Below are 23621 nucleotides of genomic sequence, written 5' to 3' on the forward strand. Positions count from 1 at the left end.
GCAATCTCTTTTAGTTTCAACTCTTTTTCAGAGTACTAATTAAGACTATCATTTTCTGGACAAAACTGCAAACAACATAAACTATATTTCCCACACCCAAAGATATAAAATATTTTTATAACCTGGTTTCCTATTTTCAGTTAAAGGAATAAAATTAAGGTGGCTTCTCATCCCTTTTTCCCTATAGCTTCTCCAACTATAGTAACACAATTTTTTCTTGAGACATTCCTAGCTGATTAACAATTTGAAATTGAATTAAGAAACTGCTTTTAAGAGTAAAGTGTAAATACAACCATTTTCAAATGATAAAGATTGGGGCATTGTTCTCTACACCTATTAGCTCTGTTAATAATCTTAAATTAACCATGTCCTGAAATCCTGAAGACTGTTACATTTCTACCCACTAGTCAAACATTTAAGGCTATATTAAAGTTTCATGTGTATTACAGTCACACTGAATTTTCTATAGGAAAGGCCAAATTTATTCCAAAAAATAAATCCATTACTAGAAAGGAAAACCTATTTGCAAGCTCCTCCAGCTAGACATATTTTTTCTAGTAAGCTATCACTTTAAACATGCAATTAACTTTTAAAAATCAGGTAAGAGCTGTTTACTCGTGCATCTCAAGATTCCTAAGTGGTATCTGTTTAGATTTGTGATAAACATGTAAAAAGAAATTCCAAAGGATCTGGATAAAATCCTAACTCACAACTGAATGTTAAGTAGTCCAAAAATTCCAGGAAATCAACATTTTAAATGTTCCTAGTGACAAGCAGAAATGTTCATGAAACATCCTAGAGTCTACAGCTAAAAATTGATCAAGCTTTGCTGAGAAAGTTTAAATGGGCCCTGGGAAAAAGGTCCAGAATAATCGAAACTAAAGTGCCAAAGAAAATACCACCATTGCTGAAGGAACCAACACATGGATGAAACCATTTCCTCCCCACACCACTGTAAGCTACCTAAGAACCTTCACGCTGATGCTCTAGGGAACCACTATCAATTCTACACTGTTCACACCTACAAATATAACTTACCTGCATACCTACTGGAGGATTCTCTGTTACTAGGGAACAGCAGCATCACTCAATTCATCCAAGTTAACTGTATGTCAAACATTGCTCTGGTGGCTTCATTTATTACTCACACTAACTTTGCAAGAGGGCATTATCTCATTTACAGATGAGAAAACTTAGAGGCTGAGAAAGCTTAGAAGCCTAGCAACTTTAGGAGAGGAAAACATTACCTGTCGGGCTTCAAATCCAAACCTGTCTCTTTCTATACTGGACCCTGGCTTCTTGGTAGAGCCCTAAATTTTTCTGTAGGCTTAAAAGCACTAATGCCATAGAAAATTCCTTACCTAACCCCACTCATCCCTCAACTAACAATGACAACTTCATTTTGAGCATTTTTGCCACTACTGCTCCCCCTTCCAACATTTAACTGTCATGACAATATTAATGCCAGGTGGCCTATTAGTATGTATCAAACATTCAGCTAGGCTATTTATAATTAACATTTACCGAGCACTTACTATGTGCCAGATACTGTTTGAATGTTTACAACAACCTCATAAGGTAGGTTCTATCATTATCTTTATTTTATGAAGAAACAGAAGCACAGAAAACTTTAATATGCACAAAGCCAAATGGTAAGCGACGAATCCAGCATTCAAATCAGTTTGCATGGTTCCACCACAACTCAAGCTCTTAAACGTTATCATTCCTATCTCACAAGAGAATTTACACAGGGTTTCTCATCTAATCCTCTCAACTCTGTGAGTTAGATTATCAATCCCAATTTATAGATGAAGAAATACAGGCTCAGAAAGGTGAAGTAATTTACCTAAAACCACACAGCTTTAAGTAGTTCAAGACAAGTTAGTCAAGACTTGAATCTATTTTTGTTTCACACCTCCAAATTGTTAATACTACACCATATCAAAGAAGGATGAAAACTATAAAAAGGCAAGTGAACAATAAAAAGGCATAGTATCAATCTATGTAGTTTAATATGGTCAGTCACTTTTGAAAATTTCTAGGCTATATACAGGTTCTTCTTCAAATTGTTTATATATTTAAAAAAAGTTACAATAGTGAGAAAGTGACAAAAATGGTCTCTTGATGGTCAAGAATAACGGGACAGAAAACCCCACACGTTTTTAAGAACTGTGTAATCTTTTACTATGAAACCACAAAATTCATATTTGGCCACAAAATACAGAGACAGACACAAGCAGGCACCATTCTCCTATCTCACAACCACCCCCTCCCACCTCAGTAGATAACGAGAATAGGCTTTATTACTCATGCTCTTCTTCCTGAGAGATCAAGAAACAAAAGCAACATGAAAGAATCCACCTACTTCAGGTTACCCTCTTAAATCTGGTACCATTCTGAAAACTAGCTCATAAACATACGTTAAATGTTAGAAGTTATTTAAGGTGTTTCCACCAAGAAACAAGTATATGAATGCATTTAACATTCTTTGTCTCAAGTGCAGAATGGATTTGCCTTTCTTAAATCAATAAACTTAAAAGAGAGGAAAAAGGCTCAGAAAAGTGATTTTCCTTATCACCAAAAACATCACTGCTTTCAAATGTTTCTCAAGACCCAATTAGACAGTATAACTCCTCTGCAGTTATACACTTTAGTATTTCAGAAAATGTCTTCCACCAATTACCCATCCAGATTAAAATTGGACAATATAATCATGCCTCTCATCATATTCCCTACATAGCCCAGAGGTCTCAGATAGCAAAACAGATTACTGCATCTATAAGAAACATCCATTTCAAAATTACTAGTCCTAGTCAGACAATCAAGCTTACATTCTCAACAATGGAAAAACAAATTAGAAGCAGCCAGCAAGCAAGACTGCAGCTCCTTTATACCAGACACATATTTTTTAAAACAAATTATACAAAAGGAAAAAACTGTCATTTGCTAAGTATCTTTTACAGTATTTTGCAGCCCGGTTAAAGGCAGAAGAAAAAAAAATGATCACGCACGAGTCAGAAGTCAGTCCAAAGAATAAGTGTTGTTTCAGGAAGGGGAAAAAAAACCACTTATTCACAGTTGTTCAACCATTTTAAAAATAATCAGTGCTGTGTAGGAAAAGCATTAAATATTTTAACGAGGCCAAAAGGATCATGTAACATGTGAATGACGATCTAATGTGTCCAAAGTGTACAATGAACAAACAGGTTCCGCTGTCAACCTCCTAAACGATGTTTTGAAATAGGGTGGAACTTTAAGAAAAGCACTCACCTCATAACATTTCATTAAATTCACTGGTTTTTTTTTGTGTGTGTGAATTGAAAAACAATGAGCTTTTTTCCCCAGTGCTAGAGATAATAAAACATGGCTTGCTTTCTTATAAATGAATCCTGCCACACACCACATCGAGGCTTGAAACGCCAATATACAGAGATGCAGCCCCATCCCCTTGTCCCCCATTTCCACTTCCCCTCGAGTAATTCCTTTCAAATAGCTATTTAAACATGCACAGACGCTATCTGAAATGAAAACTTCCCTCCCATTCCCTAAGCTGAAGAAAGCAGGAATTCCTCAAGAAAGCTGAATCAAGCTCAGTCACCCACAGAACCTCAATCTCTCAAATGCCCCATGTTACCAAAATAAAAGCTGGATACCCTAAGTAAGCAAATCCTTGGACACTTCACATACACAGTAAATAAATAAGCTCACGAAAATAAAAAGGTGGAAAAACAAAGACAACTTAAAAGCAAACCACCACACCCTCAACTCCGCGTTGCAACCGGTCGGCCAGGGGCCTTTACCTTCATTTTCCATCGAAACTGCACTCGGGTTGATGGCTACAAAGTCTTTAGTGTCAGCCACGGCCACACTGGGAATAGAGAGGAGAGGAGGAGGACAAGGAAGAGAAGCCCCCGGAATCCCAGGCTGTCACCCCCGCTCCCGGCCACGCGTCCCACGGCTGCTCCCACCACCCCTAGCAGCAGCATCTGCAAGAGAAACCAGGAGAAGCGGCGCTGACGAGAGAGAGGGGCTGAGGAAGGAGTTCTCCGCCCAGCCGCTATCTCGGGAGCCCCCCCACCAAGATCCCGCACCCGCCCCGTCGTGTGCCCGCAACGTCCCCAGCTCACGCCAGCGGGGCGGCGCCCTAGAGATGCCCCCCCAGCCAGGGGATCCCCGAACCTCCCCTTCCTTAAGAACCTGGAAGTTTCTAGAAATGGGGGCAGGAGGTAATACTAGTACCCACCCAAAGCCCCAGACAGCCCTCCTCCAGGCTGCGGGGTCTCAGCCGCGGGGCTCGCGGGGGCGCCCCGCGCGCCTCGGGAGAAGAGGAGCTGCTCGCAGGGCAGCGGTGCGAGGCGGGAGCCTGCTCCCGGCGTGAGAAGAAGCTAGCGGGAGGGAGGGAGGGAGGGAGAGAGGGCGGGCGGGGAGGAGAGAGGAGAGGAGGTGAGGGGACCCGTCACGGTCCGCCGGGCCGGCTCCGCGAGGCCGTGCTGGTGTGCTCCCGCCTCCGACTCCTGCGCTCCGCCCCTCCCCGCCGCCGGCAGCCCAGTCGCGCCCCGCACTCATGGGCCAGCCGCGCACGGAGCTTTGTCACTATTACTTCCGCTGAGAGAGGTGCGCGCAGGCGCATTCGTGCTCACGGGCTGGGAAGGCGGAAGTGAAGTGAAGGCCGAGACTTCGGCCCGGAATGAACAATGTTTGGGTTTGGATCCGTCCGGTAGGAGGTCGCGCGGGGTCGGTGGCCCGCCCTGTTCTTGCCGACGCCTCCCTTACCCCAGGGACGGTGTCCGCCCGTTTATAAGCACCCACTGAACGCGAGGATCGGAGATTCGCCCACGCCCCGTGTCGGCCACGCATTCCCGTGGGGCGGCCGCGGGGTCGGCCCAAGCTGACAGTCATGGCCGCTGTCCCCGAGGCGTTTAAGCGCGCTCTACAAAGCCTGTAGGTGAAGCCGCTCCGGTCGGGGTGGCAGTCACAATCTCAGCAGGCGACGTTGAGCCCCACGGAAGGAAGGGGCGAGGTGTCCATGCTCCTGCCGGGGACTGGAGCATCGTGAGCAGCCTGCCGAGTCTCGCACTCTCACTTGCAAAACCCTGCACTGATTGCTTGGTTCTTGCGGGAGTCGGTAATCGGGGGGCGACTTCCCAAAATTCTGTAAGGGGTGTGCTTAGTTACCGTGTGTAATGAGGGAGCAAGGTTCAGCCTCAGAGAGCTCCAGGGAGAGCTAATCTTTTTCATTCGTTTGTGGTGTATGGAACTGGGGAGAGGCTGGAACAGCAATTAGAAACCAGTCGTACAGCGGTCGAAGCCAATGAACGAGCACTTCTTTGGCCGCTGTACCTTTGTCCAGTGGCAATGCCTTTTCACACGTAAACATTTCACCTGCTCGGCATCCTACCCAGACCCCTAATAAGTGCTTTTTAATGAACGATTGGTTTTAATAAACCGTGGTGAGTCAGACATGCAATGTTGAACAGAAGTCCTCTCACAGCCATAACCACTAGAGGGCAGGGCTTCACCTACTGAGTTGGTGATCATCCTCCAGAGAACTCAAAAGAAAATTTCCGTATATGCTAGATGTGTTTTTCTCCATCAACACTTAGACACTTTACGAATTTGCTTTTTATCTCAGGTCCTGTAACATATCGCAGTATGCTCTCTAACCACACGTTCAACATCAAAATTAACGGACGGGTTTGCCTGTGTTTCTATATTTGTTCCCAAGTAGGTGGTACTAGACTAGGATCGAAAATTCTGGACAGCTTTCTAGTTTACCTTTCTTTTAAGAAATATTGAACTTTTATTCAGCGAAGTCACTTTTAAAGATGAACCCATAAAAATCACCATCAATTAGATTTCTAGTCTTACGAGTTAACTATTTATGATCCACCTCTGGCATGCATGGTCAGTGATTTTTGTCTGCACAATGACAGAGCCAAATTAACGGACGGGGTTGCCTGTGTTTCTATATTTGTTCCCAAGTAAGTGGTACTAGACTAGGATCGAAAATTCTAGACGGTTTTTAGATTTACCTTTCTTTTAAGAAATATTGAACTTTTATTCAGCGAGGTCACTTTTAAAGATGAACCCATAAAAATCACTATCAAGTAGATTTCTAGTCTTAGGAGTTACTATTTATGATCCACCTCTGGCATGCATGGTCAGTGATTTTTGTCTACACAATGACACAGCCTGTGATTTGTACAATGATTGCGATCTCTTGTAATCAATTTGTAACAGTTATTACTGTACATATTCAACCTTGAAACAGCATTATATTAAAAACAAAAGCATCTAAGGTAGGAAGTTACACAATATAAACACTTTGATATTAACATATGCATTTACGAAATAGAGGGTAACTGTACAGAATTTGGTATTGGGTCACGTTAGCCGAAACATTTTTCTAAAGCAACTTGTCAGAACTATCTATTGTATTAATATACTGCAATACTCTAGCATTAACACTGATTCTATAACTCCTCCAAAAGATTTATAGCTCCATGGTTTATTCCTAAAATGACTTAAACTGAAATTTTACTTTTGGTCCCCTAAATTATGAAAATCATTGTTCCTATTACTAAGCCAAAAAAGAAACTTGTAAGATCAAGATCAGCTTTACCAAGAAGAATTGACCAATTAGTCATTTTATATAAAAAACTTAAGCATCTGGAAATTTTGGTGTCTGAGGGGGTTCTGGAACCGATCCCCCATATGTATACGTATGGACAAACATATACACATATATATGTATATTCATACACCCACATATACATACACACTACCCTTCTTTCAAAAGATTTTTGTAAGAATCTCATAAAGCAAGTGAACACAGGTTGCAAATTATAAGCACTATAGAAGTATAAGATTATTATAGAAAGAAACAAGCAAATCCCTGGAGTATTAGCTAGCTACAATGGGATTGATGGCAATGATACATATTATTTCCAAGTTTCAGCTTATTGCTTCCATAGAAATCAAAGCTCTAAAAATTCAGAAAGAATTTCTCCTTTTGTCCTGAATATTTAATCTACAAAATTAAATGCATCTGATGCAAAAAGTGGTCACGTGCAAGAAACGGAAATTTGTCAGCCTTCTCCGCTTGGGGGAAATATTACAAATGGGAAAGATTGAAGAAGAATGGTCATGACGTTCTGGTTTTCTTTATACTGTGCTTTATTCCACGAAGGGTGTGCGGCATCTTGTTTTTAATATCAAATTTGATAGCTGCATTTTTATAAACCTGGATTGTAAAAGAATATGTGGTTCTTTAGGGATTTAAAAATTAAAACTTGGAAAAAATTATTTTAAAATCTTTCCTCAATTAATTAATGTCTTCTTTTAAAGGCTGTTTTAATGTTGTTTAAAGTACCAGAGGTTAATAGTTAAGAAATTTCACTTAGCTGCTAGAAAAGAAATTGTCATTTTATTTTAAGTTGAACATTTTATTTATTTACTTACTAACTTACTTAAGAGACAGACTCTCTGTCGCTGAGGCTGGAGTGCAATGGTGCCATCATAGCACACTGCAGTCTTGAACTCCTGGGCTCAAGAGATCCTCTTGCCTCGGCCTACCAATGTGCTTGCGATTAGAGGCATGAACCACCATGCCTGGCAAAGTTGGACATGTTAAAAACATATAAAGGTGCATCACTTTATTTTTATAAGCTAACCTACTCCAACAGAACAACAGAAGTATTTTTCTTTTTATAAGATACAGGACATGCTAAATGTCAAGTTTAGAAAACTATAGTTTTATTGCCAAGAGTGTTGTATGAAATCAGTCCTAACAAACATCTACCAGAATTGCTATAAATCTGCCTAGTTCCATGTTTAGGCAGTGCTGGAAGATTAAAAGTTGGAAGCAAGAATAAAAATTGAAGGACTCATATGAGCTACTTGTGTTTGGTTGGTTTCAATAGCACCCAGATCCAGATCACCAAGTACTCTACAAATATTTTATCACTCACAAAATTCCATAGCCTCTTTCACACTTGCTAGCATTTTAAATATGAAATGTTTGATGAAACTGAGAAGACGAAATGAGAGAACTTATACTCTTAATTTTTATTGTTAAAGAAGTTTATTTCAAGTATGACATAGTCCATCCATTCATTGGCTCAGATTCTGAGCCAGTGGTAATATTTGGCATCTCTTATATACTACCAGTCTTCTGGATTAGACATGATTGTGGATGGGATGCATGTGAAAATAAAGAGGTAAGAGCAAAGTGAGTGTGAGTCCCATGACCAAGAGTACCATGACCGATGAACTTCATTATTTCCATGGAAAACAGACATACAGTATTCCAAATTATATAAACTACAGGATTTGTTTGAGATACAAATGTACCCATTTAAATGATAATATTCCACCTAGTTTCCAAACTAGCATAATTCACCTCTGGCCCCAAAACATTTGACAGCAGTAAATATGTAATAAAGACCTATTAAATAAATGGATAGCCTGAAAAATGTTTATCATAAATATTTTTTGTTGAATGAATAACAATCTACTTATTTCCTATGATCAAACTAAAATCCAAGCTTCTACTTTCCTGTAAAACCAAGAGGACTTAAGGGATTTTTAAGAAGTTTAAGGGTTTCTGGTGCATCTCACACCTGTAATCCTAACATTTTGGGAGGCTGAGGGAGGAAAATTGCGTGAGCCCAGGAGTTCAAGACCAGGCTGAACCACATACTGAGATCCTGTCTTTACAGAAAATAAAAGCATTAGCTGGGTGCAGTGGCACACACCTGTGGTCCCTGATACTCAGGCAGCTGGGGTGGGAAGATTGCTTAAGCCCAGGAGGTCGAAGATGCAGTGAGCTGTAATCATGCCACTGCACTCCAGCTTGGGGGACAGAGCAAGAACCTGTCTCAAAAAAAAAAAAAAAAAAAGTTTAAAAAATAAACCTACTTCTCCAAAAACCACAAAGGGGTTAACTAGGACAACATTATCTGAATGGGAATAAGTCCTAATTGTCGTAAGAAATGCTCGATATTGAGCACTGCCCAGAGCAGATAAAATTGCACACCCAGATTTTGAGCCCAGGTAACCATTTGAAATTAAAAGATAACAATGTTGAGGTGCTTGTTTCCGTGCATTTGAGAAATTTTAGCTGAGCCTGTGCTTTTGATTTTGATGGCATGCATATTAATGCCTGACAAAAAGCATTATACACCAGGTCCTCGAATAAGTTCATTTTGTTCAACATCATTTTATTAAATGATGAGAAAAAAAAAATCAGTTACTGGTGGGGCCACTGTATTGAGTTTGCACATTCTCCCTGTGTCTACATGGGTTTTCTCCAGGTATTCTGGTTTCCTGTCATATCCCTAAGTTGTGCATGTTAGGTTAATTGACATGTCTAAATTGTCCCAGTGTGAGTGAGTGTGTATACATGTGTACCCTGCGATGGAATGGCATCCTGTCCAGGGTTGATTCCTCCCTTGAGTGCTGAGCCACCAGATAGGCTCCAGCCACCTACAACCCGGAACTGGAATAATTGGGTAAATAATTACCTTATTTGTTTTATTAATCTTTCTTAAATGTACGTATAACTCACATTTATTTCAGTGTTTAATATTTGAAGTGTTTTGGAGAGCAGAGCAAGATGGCGGAATAGAAGCCTATACCATTGATAACCCCCGACAGGAACAACAAATTTTAACAACTATCTGCATACTGGAAAGTTTAACAACTAACTGCATACCATCACAAGAACCAAAAATCAGAGCAATCGGAGTACCTGGTTTCATATTCATATCACTGAAAGAATCATTGAAGGGAGTAGGAGAGACAGTCTTGAATCACTGACACCACCCCTTCTCCATAACCTAGCAGCAGCCGTGCTACACAGAGAGTCTACGCACTTTGGGGAGGGAGAGTGCAGTGACTAGTGGTCTTTCTATTGAACTCGGTGCTGCCATGTCACAGTGGAGAGCAAAGCCATGCTGGGCTCAGCCAGCACTCATGCATGAAGGGAACATTTGAACCAGACCTAGCCAGAAGGGAATGGACCATCCCAATTGTCAGAACTTGAGTTTTTTGGCAAGCCTCACCACCATGGGCCAAAGTGCTCTGGGGTTCTAGGTAAACTTGAAAGGCTGTCTAGGACACAGGGATTGCAGTTCTTAGGCAACTTCTAGTGCTGGGCTGGGATGGGCTTAGAGCCACTGGACTAGGGTGGTACATGACCTAGGAAGACACCAGCCAGGGAATCTAAGGGAGTGCTTGTGCCATCCTTCCCCCAACCCCAGGCAGCATGGCTTGAAGCAACAAAAGTGACTCCTCTGCTTACGAAGAGGAGAGCAAAGAAGACTTTGTTTTGTATCTTGCATACCAGCTCAGTCACAGTAGGATATGGCACTGGGCAGTCAGGAGGCCTCCATGCCAGACCCTAGCTCATGGATGACATGTCCAGACACACCATGGGCCAAAAGGTAAACCGCTGCCTTGAAGGGAAGGATCCACACCTGGCAGGATTCATCACCTCTGACTAAAGAGCCTTTGGGCACTAAATAATCAGCAGCAATACCCAGGTAGTGCATCATGGCATGGGCCTTGGGTGAGACTCTGAGACATGTCTTCAAGTGAGACCCAGAACATTGCCAGCTGTGGTGACTATGGTGAGAGACTTCTCCTGCTAGAGAAAAGCAGAGGGGAAAGTAAAGAGGACTTAGTCTTGCACTTTAGATACCAGCTCAGTCAGAGTGGGTTAGACCAACAAGTGGGCTCTTGAAGTCCCCAATCCCAGGCCTAACCTCTTGGATGGCATTTCATGACCTTCTCTGGGCCAGAGGGAAGCCCAGTGCCCTGAAGGGTATGTCCCAAGCCTGGCAGCATTCGCCACAAGCTGACTGAAGATCCTTTGAACTTTAAGTGAATACTAACTGTGGTGTAGAAAACCACCCATGGCCCAGTGATAGTGGTTGCCAAAGGGAGAGGCTCCTCTGCCTGTGGAAAGGGGAGGGAAGAGCAGGAAAGACTTTGTATTGTGGTTTAAGTGCCAGCTTAGCTACGGTAGAATAAAACATCAGGTAGACATATAAGGATTTTTGACTGCAGTCCCTAGCTCCCATACACCATCTCTGGACCCACCTGGGGCTGTGGGGAACTCACTGCCCTGAAGGGAAAGACACAAACCTGGTTGGCTTCACCACCTGCTAATGGTAGAGCCCTAGGGACTTGAGTGAACATATGTGGTACCCAGGTAGTGGTTACAGAAAGCCACGGGCAAGACCTAGTGCTGTGCTGGCTTCAGGTCTGACCCAGCACAGTCCCAGTGGTGAGGGCCAGGGGGGTGGTATGTCACTCTACCTCCAGCCCTAGGCAGCTCAGCACAGAGAGACTTCATTTGTTTGGGAAAAAGTAAGGGTAAGGAACAAGAGTCTCTGCCTCATAATACAGAGAATTCTTCAGGGTTTTATCCAAGACCACCAAGGCAGTACCTCTACAAGTCTACAAGAACCACACCTTAATAGGCTTGAGGTGCCCCCTCATGCAGCTATGGCTTAGACCACAATATCCTAGTTCTTTCAAATACCTGAAAAGCCTTCCCAAGGAGGATGGGTACAAACAAGTCCAGACTGTGAAGACTACAATAAATACCTAACATTTCAATGCTCAGACACCAATAAACATCAAGACCATCCAGGAAAACATGACCTCACTAAATGAACTAAATAAGACACCAGGGATCAATCCAGGAGAAACAGAGATATGTGACCTTTCAGACAGAGAATTCAAAATAGCTCTTTTTAGAAAACTCAAAGAAATTCAAAATAACAGAATAGAAATTCAGAATTTTATCGGATAAATTTAACAAACAAATTGAAATAGTTAAAAGGAAGCAAAACTTCTAGAGTTGAAAAATGCAACTGGAATACTAAAGAATGCATCAGAGTCTCTTAATAGCAGAATTGATCAAGCAGAAAAAATAAATAGTGAACATGAAGAAAGGCTATTTGAAAATACATGGTCAGAGAAGACAAAAGAAATAAGGATAAAAAAGAATGAAGCATGGCTATAAGATCTAGAAAATAGCCTTAAAATGGCAGTAACTCTTAAATTATTGGCCTTAAAGAGGACATAGAGAAAGAGATGGGGATAGAAAGTTTATTCAAAGGGATGATACCAGAAAACTTCCTAAGCCTGGAGAAAGATATTAACACTCAAGTACTAAAAGACTGTAGAACACCAAGCAGATTTAACCCAAAGACTACCCCCAAGGTATTTAATATCTCAGACTACCAAAAGTCAAGGGTAAAGAAAGGATCCTAAAAGCAGCAAGAGAAAAGAAACAAATAAAATAAAGTCGAGCTCCCAAATATCTGGCAGCAGACTTTTCAGTGGAAATCTTATAGGCCAAGAGAGAGTGGTGTGACATATTTAAAGTGCTAAAGGAAAAAAATAAAATTTATTGTAGAATAGTATATCTGGTGAAAATATCCTTCAAGCATGAAGGACAAAGACCTTCCCAGACAAACAAAAGCTGAGGGATTTCATCAATGCTAGATTTGTCCTAAAATAAATGTTAAACAGAGCTCTTCAACCTGAAAGACAAAGATGTTAATGAGCAATAAGAAATCATCTATATGAATATTTACAACAAATCCTCATGATGTGTTTATCTATGTAACAAACCTTCACGTGTACCCCCAAATCTAATATAAAAATTAAAATACATATGTGTATATATATATATATATATGTACAAACTCGCTGGTAATAGTAAGCACATAGAAAATCAGAGAATATTATAACTGATTGCAAAAACAAAGTGTAATTGTGGCATGTAGAGTACTCTTAAGTAGAAAGTCTAAATGGTGAACCAATCAAAAATGATAACTACAACTTTTCAAGACATAATACAATGAAACAAAGAGAAATGAAGTTAAAAAGCAGGGGGACAAAGTTAAAGTGTAGAGTTTCTATTAGTTTTCTTTTTTTATGTTTTTTTTTTGTTTATGCAATCAGTTTTAAGTTGTCTTAAGTTTAAAATAATGGGTTATAAGATAGTATTTGCAAGCCTCATCTTGAAAAACATACAATAGACATGAAAACTATAAGAAGCAACAATTTAAATCATACCACCGGAGAAAATCACCTTCACTAAAAGGAAGACTTCTAGAAGGAAGGACAGAAGGAAGAGAAGACCACAAAACAACCAGAAAACACATAACAAAATAGTAAAAGGAAGTCTCTACTTATCAATAATAACATTAAGTGCAAATGGACTAAACTGTCCAACCAAAAGACACAGAGTGGCTGAATAGATTAAAAAACAAGACCCAGTGATCTATTATCTATAAGAAACACACTTCACCGGCTGTGCGCGGTGGCTCATGCCTGTAATCCCAGCACTTTGGGAGGCAGAGGCGGGTGGATCAACTGAGGTCAGAAGTTTGAGACCAGCCTGGCCAACATGGTGAAACCCCGTCTCAACTAAAAATACAAAAATTAGCTGGGCATTTTCGCAGGTGCCTGTAATCCCAGCTACTCCAGAGGCTGAGGCAGGAGAATCGCTTGAACCCAGGAGGCGGAGGTTGCAGTGAGCCAAAATCGCGCCATTGCGCTCCAGCCTGGGCGACAAGAGCAAGACTCCATCTTAAAAAAAAAAAAAAAAAGAAAAAAAAGAAAGAAAAGAGAGGAAACACACTTCACCTATTAAGATACACATAGGCTGAAAATAAAAGGATGGAAAAAGATATTCCAAGCCAATGGAAACCAAAAAAGGGCAGGAGTAGCTACACTTATATCAGACAAAATAGTTTTCATGACAATAACTATAAGAAGAGACAAAGAAGGTCATCATATAATGATAAAGAGGTCAATTCAGTAAGAGGATATAACAATTATAAATATGTATGTACCTAACACTGCAGCACCCAGATATATAAAGCTAATTTTATTAGAGCTAAAGAGAGATAGACCTCAATACAAAATAGCTGGAGACTTAAACACTCCATTTTCAGCATTGGACAGATCTCCTAGACAGAAAATCAACAAGCATCAGATTTAATCTGCACTGTAGACCAAATGGACCTAATAGATATTTACAGAACATTTCATCCAATGGCTGCAGATTACACATTCTTCTACTCAACACATGGAGTAGTCTCAGGGACAGACCATATGTTAGGTCACAAAAGAAGTCTTAAACCTTCCCCAAAAATGAAATAATATCAAGCATCTTCTCTGACCACAATGGAATAAAGCTAGAAATTAATAACAAGAGGAATTTTGAAAACCATACAGATAACATGGAAATTCAACAATATGCTCCTGCATGACCAGTGGGTCAATGAAGAAATTAAGGAGAACGGGCACAGTGGCTCACACCTGTAATCTCAGCACTTTGGGAGGCCGAGGTGGGCAGGTCACCTGAGGTCAGGAGTTCGAGACCAGCCTAGCCAACGTCGTGAAACCCCCTCTCTACTAAAAGTACAAAAATTAGCCAGGCATGGTGGCCAGAGCCTGTAATTCCAGCTACTCGGGAGGCTGAGGTGGGAGAATTACTTGAACCCAAGAGGCAGAGGTTGCAGTGAGATGAGATGACACCACTGCAGTCCAGCCTGGGCGACAGAGAAAGACTCTATTAAAAAAAAAGAGAAAGTAAGAAAGAAATTGAAAAATTTCTTGAAACAAATGCTAATGGAAACACAACATACCAAAACATATCAGATACAGTGAAAGAGGGAAGTTTATAGCTATAAGTACTAAGAGGGAAGCTTAAGCTCTAAGTACCTACATCAAAAAGAAGAAAGAGGGTTGGGTGCGGCAGCTCACACGAGTGATCCCAGCACTTTGGGAGGCCAAGGTGGGCAGATCACTTGAGGTTAGGTCAGGAGTTTGAGACCAGCCTGGACAACATGGCGAAACCCTGTCTCTACTAAAAGGACAAAAGTTAGCCGGGCATCTTAGCAGGTGCCTACAATCCCAGCTATTTGGGAGGCTGAGGCAGGAGAATTGTATGAGCCTGGGAGGCAGATGTTGCAGTGAGCTTAGATCACACTATTGCACTCCAGCCTAGGTGACAGAGCAAAACTGTGTGGAAAAAAAAAAGAAGAAGAAGAAGGAGAAGAAAGACTTCAAATAAATATCCTAATGATGCATCTTTAAAAAAATTAGAAAAGCAATAGCACATCAAACTTAAAATTAGTAGGAAAAAAGAAGTAATAAAGATCAGAGCATAAATAAGTTTGAAATGAAGAAAACAATAAAAATGTCAATGAACCAAAAAGTCTTTTGAAAAGATGAACAAAACTGACAAACCATTAGCCAGACTAACAAAGAAAAAAAAGGAAAATACCCAAATAAATAAAATCAGAGATGAAAATAGAAACATTGCAACTGATACTACAGAAATTCAAAGGATCATTAGTGGCTAGTATGATCAACCATATGCTAATGAATTGGAAAATTTAGAAGAAATGAGTAAATTCCTAGACACATACAACCTACCAAATTGAACCATGAAGAAATCCAAAACCTGAACAGTAACAAGTAACAAGATTGAAGCCATAATAAAAAGTCTTCCAGCAAAGAAAAGCTTGGGACCTGATGGCTTCACTGCTGAATTCTACCAAACATTTAAAGGTGAACTAATACCAATGCTACTCAAACTATTACAAAAAATAGAGGAGGAGGGAATACTTCCAAACTCATTCTATGAGGCCAGTGTTACCTTGATACAAAGACACATCAAAAAAAAAAATCTACAGGCTGGTGTCTCTGATGAATATTAATGCAAAAATCCTCAATGAAATACTAGCAAACCAAATTTAACAATACATGAAATACATCATTCATCATGACCAAGTGAGCTTATCCTTGGGATGCAAGGATGGTTCAACATATGCAAATCAATTAATGTGATATGTCATAGCAACAGAATGAAGGACAAAAACCATATGATCACTTCAATTGATGCTGAAAAACCACTTGATAAAATTCAACATCTGTTCATTATAAAAACCCTCTAAAAGCTAGGTAGAGAAGGAACATATCTCAACATAATAAAAGTTGTGGCTGGGCATGGTGGCTCACGTCTGTCAATCCCAGCACTTTGGGATGCCAAGACAGGCAGATCACTTGAGGTCAGGAGTTTGAGATCAGCCTGGCCAACATGGTGAAACCTCATCTCTACTAAAAATACAAAAAATTAGCCAGGTGTGGTGGTGCATGCCTGTAATCCCAGTTAGTCGGGATTACGAGAGGCAAGAGAATCACTTGAACCCAGGAGGTGGAGGTTGTAGTGAGCCACGTTGCGCCACTGCATTCCAGGCTGGGCAACAGAGTGAGAAAAAAAAAAAAAAGAAGAAGAAGAAAGAAAAGAAAAAGAAAAAGTATATGACAGACACACAGCTAGTATCACCCTGAATGGGGAAAAACTGATAGTCATTATTGTAAGACCGGAACATGAAAAGGATGCCCACTTTTTCACCACTATTATTCAACATATTACTGGAAGTCCTAGCTAGAGCAATTAGGCAAGAGAAATAAATAAAGAACATCCAAATTGTGAAAGAAGAAGTTTAATTATTTTTATTTGCAGATGGTATGACTATAGATTGGAAAAACCTAAAGACTCCACCAAAAACTATTACAACTGATAAATAAAGTCAGTAAAGTTGCAGGACACAAAATCAACATACAAAAATCAGTAGCATTTCTTTTTTTTTTTTTGAGACGGAGTCTCGCTCTGTCGCCCAGGCTGGAGTGCAGTGGCACAATCTCGGCTCACTGCAAGCTCCGCCTCCCGGGTTCACGCCATTCTCCTGCCTCAGCCTCTCCGAGTAGCTGGGACTACAGGCGCCCGCCACCACCCCCGGCTAATTTGTTTGTATTTTTAGTAGAGATGGGGTTTCACCGTGGTCTCGATCTCCTGACCTCGTGAGCCATCGCGCCCGGCCAAAAATCAGTAGCATTTCTATATGCCAACAGAGTACAATATGAAAAAGAGGTAAAAATAATCCCACATGTAATAGCCACAAATAAAATTAAATCCCTAGAAATTAACTTAACCGAAGAAGTGAAACATCTCTATGATGAAAACTGTAAAACACTGATGAAAGCAATTGAAGAGGATGCAAAACAATGTAAACATATTCTATGTTCATGGAATGCAAGAATTAATATTTTTAAATGTCCCTGCTACCAAAAGCAATCTACTGATTGAATGCAATCTCTACCAAAATGCCAATGAGTTTCCTTACAGAAATAGAAGAAATAACATGGAAAAGATGGAGAAACATCATCTCTACAAAAAACTTAAAAACTAGCTGGGCATGGTGGTGTGCACCTGTGGTCCCAGCAACTTGGGAGGCTGAGGTGGGAGGACTGTTTGAGCCCAGGAGGACAAGGCTGTGGTGAGCCATGTTCACATCACTGCACTCCAGCCTGGATGAGAGAGAGAGAAAGGAGGCGAAGCAGGAGGGGGAGGAGGAGGAGGAAGAGAAGAAGAAAAAGAAAAGAAGGTCTTAAAATAGGTGAGTAAGTTAAATTGCCACTGGCCAGTATCTTCCACCAACTTTGAAAGCTTTGCTGATGGGTTGGTTGTTTTAAATTAAAACTGTGGGAAAAATTCTGTAACATATCTGCAGGCCTCTAGCTGTGTTTGCATTAATAGCCTAGGCCTCCTCCCTCCATTTAAATGCTGTATAAATTTCATATCAGAAACATTTTCAATCTCTCTTTATCCTGCTGCACACTGGGATGTGAGAGTGCTTTGGGAAATGTTGCATTCCTCATACCTCCAAAATTGTACGTTTTGCACTTAAAAGTTTTCTATCCCAATAACTGCTGGAAGTCAGATATTTTCTGCAAAGCTTGCATCTGTGTCTGAACTTGTCCCATGTCCTTCCAGGCACCCTGCAGAAATCATCTGTCTCCACTGTGCTTCCTATTGTGCAAATAAACGAGAAAAAAAGGCACAAAATGCCATTATGATAATAAATTGGAGAGTGAGATACATAGCCCCGAGGCTTTATGAGGATCCTGCAGTTTAGCCCTGGACAATCATCCAAACAGACCACTAGTCCCACTGAGCATACTATGGGAGATACAGAACCCATATCAAGATGGTTTTTGAAATAGATAATAAAAAGGGGAAATTACAATTGGCAATATAGTTTGTGAGATAAATGATAGAGAAGGGTAATTACAAATTGGCAGGAAAGAGTTTTTGCAACACAAGCAAATTTTAATACTTTAGGTTAGAAAATTTATTGCTACAATCAAAGATCAGGTGGAAAATTGGATTAGAAGCATTTACAGTATGCCTTCGGACAACCTTATTTTTCTTCCTTGGTTATAAAAGGTAATGCTTTTGTAGCCTATGTCATGTTTTAAGTTTTTAATAGTTCCAAATGTCCAATATTTAGGCAAATTGGAAAAATGAGGATTTGGAGGGGTAAAACTTCCTATGAGTGGGAACAGGTAAGCTGAGGTGAAAATTTGGGTCTTGAACTGACCCAATCAAGCTCCCAATTCAAACATCTGAATGCAAAATTATTTTCTGCAAAACTGCTACATCAACTACTAGAAATATTGGTATTTTAAATGAGTGGTGTCCCAGTCTAGAATATTTAACAGGAGGCTTACAAACTAAAAATGGCACCAGGCCCTTTGAGGTGAGTAAAGGGAACTCTGTAATTTTCCAAATGATAATTATGTCTTTTAATGAATGTCATAAGTAATCCTCAAACATCCATTCCCAGCCACCATCAACACCTTTGCACTCCTCCTGGGTACCTGCTGCCACCACCACACCAAATAAGGGTTAAAGGACCAGACCACCTGAGGGTTCACTTATCACTTCTGCCAGCAACTCAGCCCATTCCAGTGATGAGGTCATCATGCATCCATGTGCTGCCCAGGGGCCCAAGGATCATCTCACCTGGCATCCCCATCCAGCACAGCTTTCCCATAGCCTCCACAGACAGCTGCAACCTAAGCCACTGAGGAACTTGCAGACACCACTGATGTTTATGACAGCCAAAGAAATTATACAGAGACTGTACTATTTCACCCACCCAGAACGAAAGCCAAAGCACTCTACCCAAATGACATTATGAATACATCTATAGGAAAAAGTCTTTTTCTATGAAATATACTCTATAAAATTGGAAGAAAACAATGGTTACACCAGATGCACAGATATTAACATAGAGAAACAAAGTAACATGAAAAAGCAAGGAAATGTAACAACACCAAAAAACAATGGTAATTCTTCAGTAGCAGAAAACCAAAAATGGAAATGCATGAAATGCTTGAAAAGGAATTCAAAATAATTATCTTCAGAAAACTCAGTGAAATGCTAACAAACACAGATAAACAATGCAATAAAATCAAGAAAACAATTCAGGATCTGAATTAAAAATTCAACAGAGGTACATTTCATTAAAAAAGAGAAAAAACAAATATCAGCCAGGTGTGGTGATTCACACCTGTAATCCCAGCACTTTGGGGGGCTGAGGCAGGTGGATCATGAGGTCAGGAGTTCAAGACCAGCCTGGCCAACATGGAGAAACCCTGCCTCTACTAAAAAATAAAAATACAAAAATTAGCTGTGCATGGTGGCGTGTGCCTGTAATCCCAGCTACTCAGGAGGCTGAGGAAGGAGAATTGCTTGAACTGGGACCCAGGAGGCAGAGGTAGCAGTAAGCCAAGATCATGCCACTGCACTCCAGCCTGGGCAACAGAGTGAGACTCTGTCAAATATATATATATATATATATAAAAACTGAAGAACACAATGAATGAAATAAAGAATACTTATATAGTTTCAAATAGCTAGAAAGTGTACGTTGAATGGTCCCAACAGAAAGAAATGTAATTTAATAAAATAATAGCTGAAAAATTCCCAAATTTTGGGAGTGATATAGACATCCAGATACTGGAAGCTCAAAGATCTCCAAATAAATTCAACACAAAAAGGTTCTATTTGAAATGCATTATAGTTACATTGCCAAAAGTTGAATAAAGAATTCTGAAAACAGCAAGAGATAAGCATCAAGTCACATCTAAAGGAATCCCCATCAGAATAACAGCATATTTCTCAGCAGAAACCTTACAGGCCAGGAGAGAATGGGATAATATATTCAAAGTGCTGAAAGAAAGAAATTGTCAGGCAAGAATACTACACCCAGCAAAGCTAACTTTCAGAAATGAAGGAGAAATATTTTCCAGAAACCAAAAACAGGAAACTCATCAATACCCCTCCAAAAAATGCTTAAGAAAGTCCCACATTTGGAAGCTAAAGGACAATATCATATTTACCATCAAGAAAACACACAATAGTGTAGAACAGATGCAAAAATAAGACAGAAAAATAAGACAGAAAAAGGAACTAAACATTATCACTGCAGAAAATCATTAAACTGAAAAGAAAAACAAGAAGAAAGAAACAGGGTACACAAAATATTCCAAAAACAATTAACAAAATGACAGAAGTAAATTCTCACTTATTAATAGCAACCTTAGGGCTAAATATTTTATGATTTTTTTATTATACTTTAAGTTCTAGGGTACATGTGCACAATGTGCAGGTTTGTTACATATGTATACATGGGCCATGTTGGTGTGCTGCACCCATTAACTCATCATTTACATTAGGTATATCTCCTAATGCTATCCCTCCCCCGTCCCCCCACCCCTCGACAGGCCCCAGTGTGTGATGTTCCTCACTCTGTGTCCAAGTGTTCTCATTGTTCACTTCCCACCCATGAGTGAGAACATGCGGTGCTTGATTTTGTGTCCTTGCGATAGTTTGCTGAGAATGATGGTTTCCAGCTTCATCTATGTCCCTACAAAGGACATGAACTCCTCCTTTTTTATGGCTGCATAACATTCCATGGTATATATGTGCCACATTTTCTTAATCCAGTCTATCATTGATGGGCATTTGGGTTGGTTCCAAGTCTTTGCTATTGAGAATAGTGCCGCAATAAACATACGTGTGCATGTGTCTTTATACCAGCATGATTTATAATCCTTGGGGTATATACCCAGTAATGGGATGGCTGGGTCAAATGGTACTTCTAGTTCTAGATCCTCAAGGAATCACCACACTGTCTTCCACAATGGTTGAACTAGTTTACAGTCCCACCAACAGTGTAAAAGTGTTCCTGTTTCTCTACATGCTCTCCAGCACCTGTTGTTTCCTAACTTTTTAATGACTGCTGTTCTAACTGGTGTGAGATGGTATCTCATTGTGGTTTTGATTTGCATTTCTCTGATGGCCAGTGATGATGAGCATTTTTTCATGTGTCTGTTGGCTGCATAAATGTCTTCTTTTGAGAAGTGTCTGTTCATATCCTTTGCCCACTTTTTGATGGGGTTGTTTGATTTTTTCTTGTAAATTTGTTTAAGTCCTTCGTAGATTCTGGATATTAGCCCTTTGTCAGATGGGTAGATGTAAACATTTTCTCCCATTCTGTAGGTTGCCTGTTCACTTTGATGGTAGTTTCTTTTAAACATCTTAAATCTCCCCAATTGAAAGATATAGACTGGCTGAATGAATAAGGAAAAACAAAACCCAACTTTATGCTGCCTACAAGAAACTCCTGTCACCTGTAAAAACAGACAGAGACTGTGAGTGAAGGAATGGAAAAATGTATTCCACACAAATGAAAACCAAAAGTATATAGGAGTAGCTATACTGATATCAGGCAAAATAGATTAGGCAAGAGAAATAAATAAAGGGTATCCAAATTCAAAAAGAGGAAGTCAAATTGTCCCTGTTTGCAGATAACATGATCTTATATACAGAAAAACCTAAATACTCCACCAAAGTACTTTTAGAACTAATAAACAAATTCAGTAAACTTGTAGGAAACAAAATCAACATACAAAAATCAGTAGCATTTCTGTATGCCAATAACAACAATAAAAAGAAATCAAGAAAGCAATTCCATTTATACTAGCTACAAAAAATCCCTAGGAACAAATTTAACCAAGGAGGTGAAAGACCTCTACAATGAAAACTATAAAATGCTGATGAAACAAATAGTAGCGGACACGAAAACAATGGAAAGACATCCTATGCTCATGAATTGAAAGAATTAGTATTGTCAAAATGACCATACTACTCGAGCTACAGATTCAATGCATTTCCAATTAAAATACCAATGACATTCTTCATAGAAATAGAAAAAACAGTCTTAAAATTCATGTGGAAACACAAAAGATCCTGAGGAGCCAAAGTAATCCTAAGCAAAAAGAACAAACCTGGATGCATCACTCTATCTGGCTTCAAAATACACTACAAAATTTTAGTGACCAAAACAGCATGATAAAAACAGAAACAAGGACAAATAGAACAGAATAGAGGACCTAGAAATGAAGCCAACTATTTACAGCCAATTAATTTTCAGAAAAGAAGACAAGAACATACACTAGTGAAAGAACATCCTTTTCAATAAATGGTGTTGGGAAAACTGGATATTCATATTAAAGAAGAATTAAATTAGACCCCTAACTCTCAGCATATATAAAAATGAACCCAATATGGATTAAATAATTAAATGTAAGACACAAAGCCCTAAAACTACTAGAAGAAAACAGGGAAAATGCTTCTGGACATTGGTCTAGGAAAGAATTTTGTGGGTAAGACTTCAAGAGTACAGGGAACAAAAATAAAAATAGACAAGTGGGACTATATCAAACTAAAAGCCTCTGCACAACAAAGAGTATCATCAACAAAATGAAGAGACAACCTGTAGAATGGAAATAAATATTTGCAAACTATTTACCTGACAAAATATCCAGGATATACGAGGAACTGAAAAAAACCAACAGCTCAAAAAATAACTCCAAAAAAGCCTCAAATATTTTGATTTAAAAATGGGCAAATGATCTAAAGACACTTCCCAAAAGAAGACAAGCAAATGGCAAACAAGTACATGAAAAAAAAACTCGATGTCACTAATCATCAGAGAAATACAAATCAAATCCACGATGAGATATCACCTCACACTTGTTAGAATGACTATTGTCAAAAAGACAAAAAATAACAAATGCCAGTGAGGATACAGAAGAAGGGAAACTCATACAGTATTAGTGTGATTGTACATTAGTACAGCCGTTATGGAAAACAGTATGGAGGTTCCTCAAAAAACTAAAAATAGAACTATCATATGATTCAGCACTACCGGGTACCTATCCAAAGAAAAGCAAATCAGTGTATTGAAGAGGTATGTTTATAATGCTACAGTATGTTAAAGGCGATGTTAATCAATCGGAAGTTACAGAATAAGACGTCCAAAAACTCAATAAGAAATGTGTCTGTTTTTTAAGTTAAATAATTGCCATATTAGCAGATAAAGTTAAAAACCCCCATGTTTATTGTAGCATTATCCACAACAGCCAAGATAATGGAATCAAACTACAAGTCCATCAACAGATGAATGGATAGAGAAAATGTGGTATATATACACAACAGAAAACAATTCAGTTATAAATAAGAATTAAGTCCTGTCATTCATGGCAACATGGATGAACCTGGAGGACGTTATGTTAAGTGAAATAAATCAAGCACAAAAAGATAAATAACACATGTTCACACCCATATACGAGCTCAAAAGTTGAACTCATAGAAGTAAATAGTAGAATAG

At 39.6% G+C, this 23621-nt stretch overlaps 1 protein-coding gene across 2 annotated transcripts in view; it reads right to left on the bottom strand.

Moving 5' to 3' along the window:
• The window catches only part of ATP2C1 (ATPase secretory pathway Ca2+ transporting 1), a 146368-nt gene that overhangs the window by 101266 nt on the left and 21481 nt on the right, over positions 1 to 23621 (bottom strand). Inside the window, exons 1-2 of one of the 2 annotated variants that reach the window (XM_032143749.3) lie at positions 4244 to 4362; positions 3801 to 3986 (exon numbers count right to left, since the gene is read on the bottom strand). The exons of the other annotated variant lie outside the window; for it this stretch is intronic. Coding sequence (XP_031999640.2) covers positions 3801 to 3806 — 6 coding nt within the window. The 5' untranslated portion in view covers positions 3807 to 3986; positions 4244 to 4362. Of the gene's footprint in view, positions 1 to 3800; positions 3987 to 4243; positions 4363 to 23621 lie in introns of those variants that run through there. 2 annotated transcript variants of the gene reach the window in all.

This window comes from Hylobates moloch, unplaced genomic scaffold, assembly GCF_009828535.3.
Source record: "Hylobates moloch isolate HMO894 unplaced genomic scaffold, HMol_V3 SCAFFOLD_22, whole genome shotgun sequence".
NCBI lineage: Eukaryota > Metazoa > Chordata > Mammalia > Primates > Hylobatidae > Hylobates > Hylobates moloch.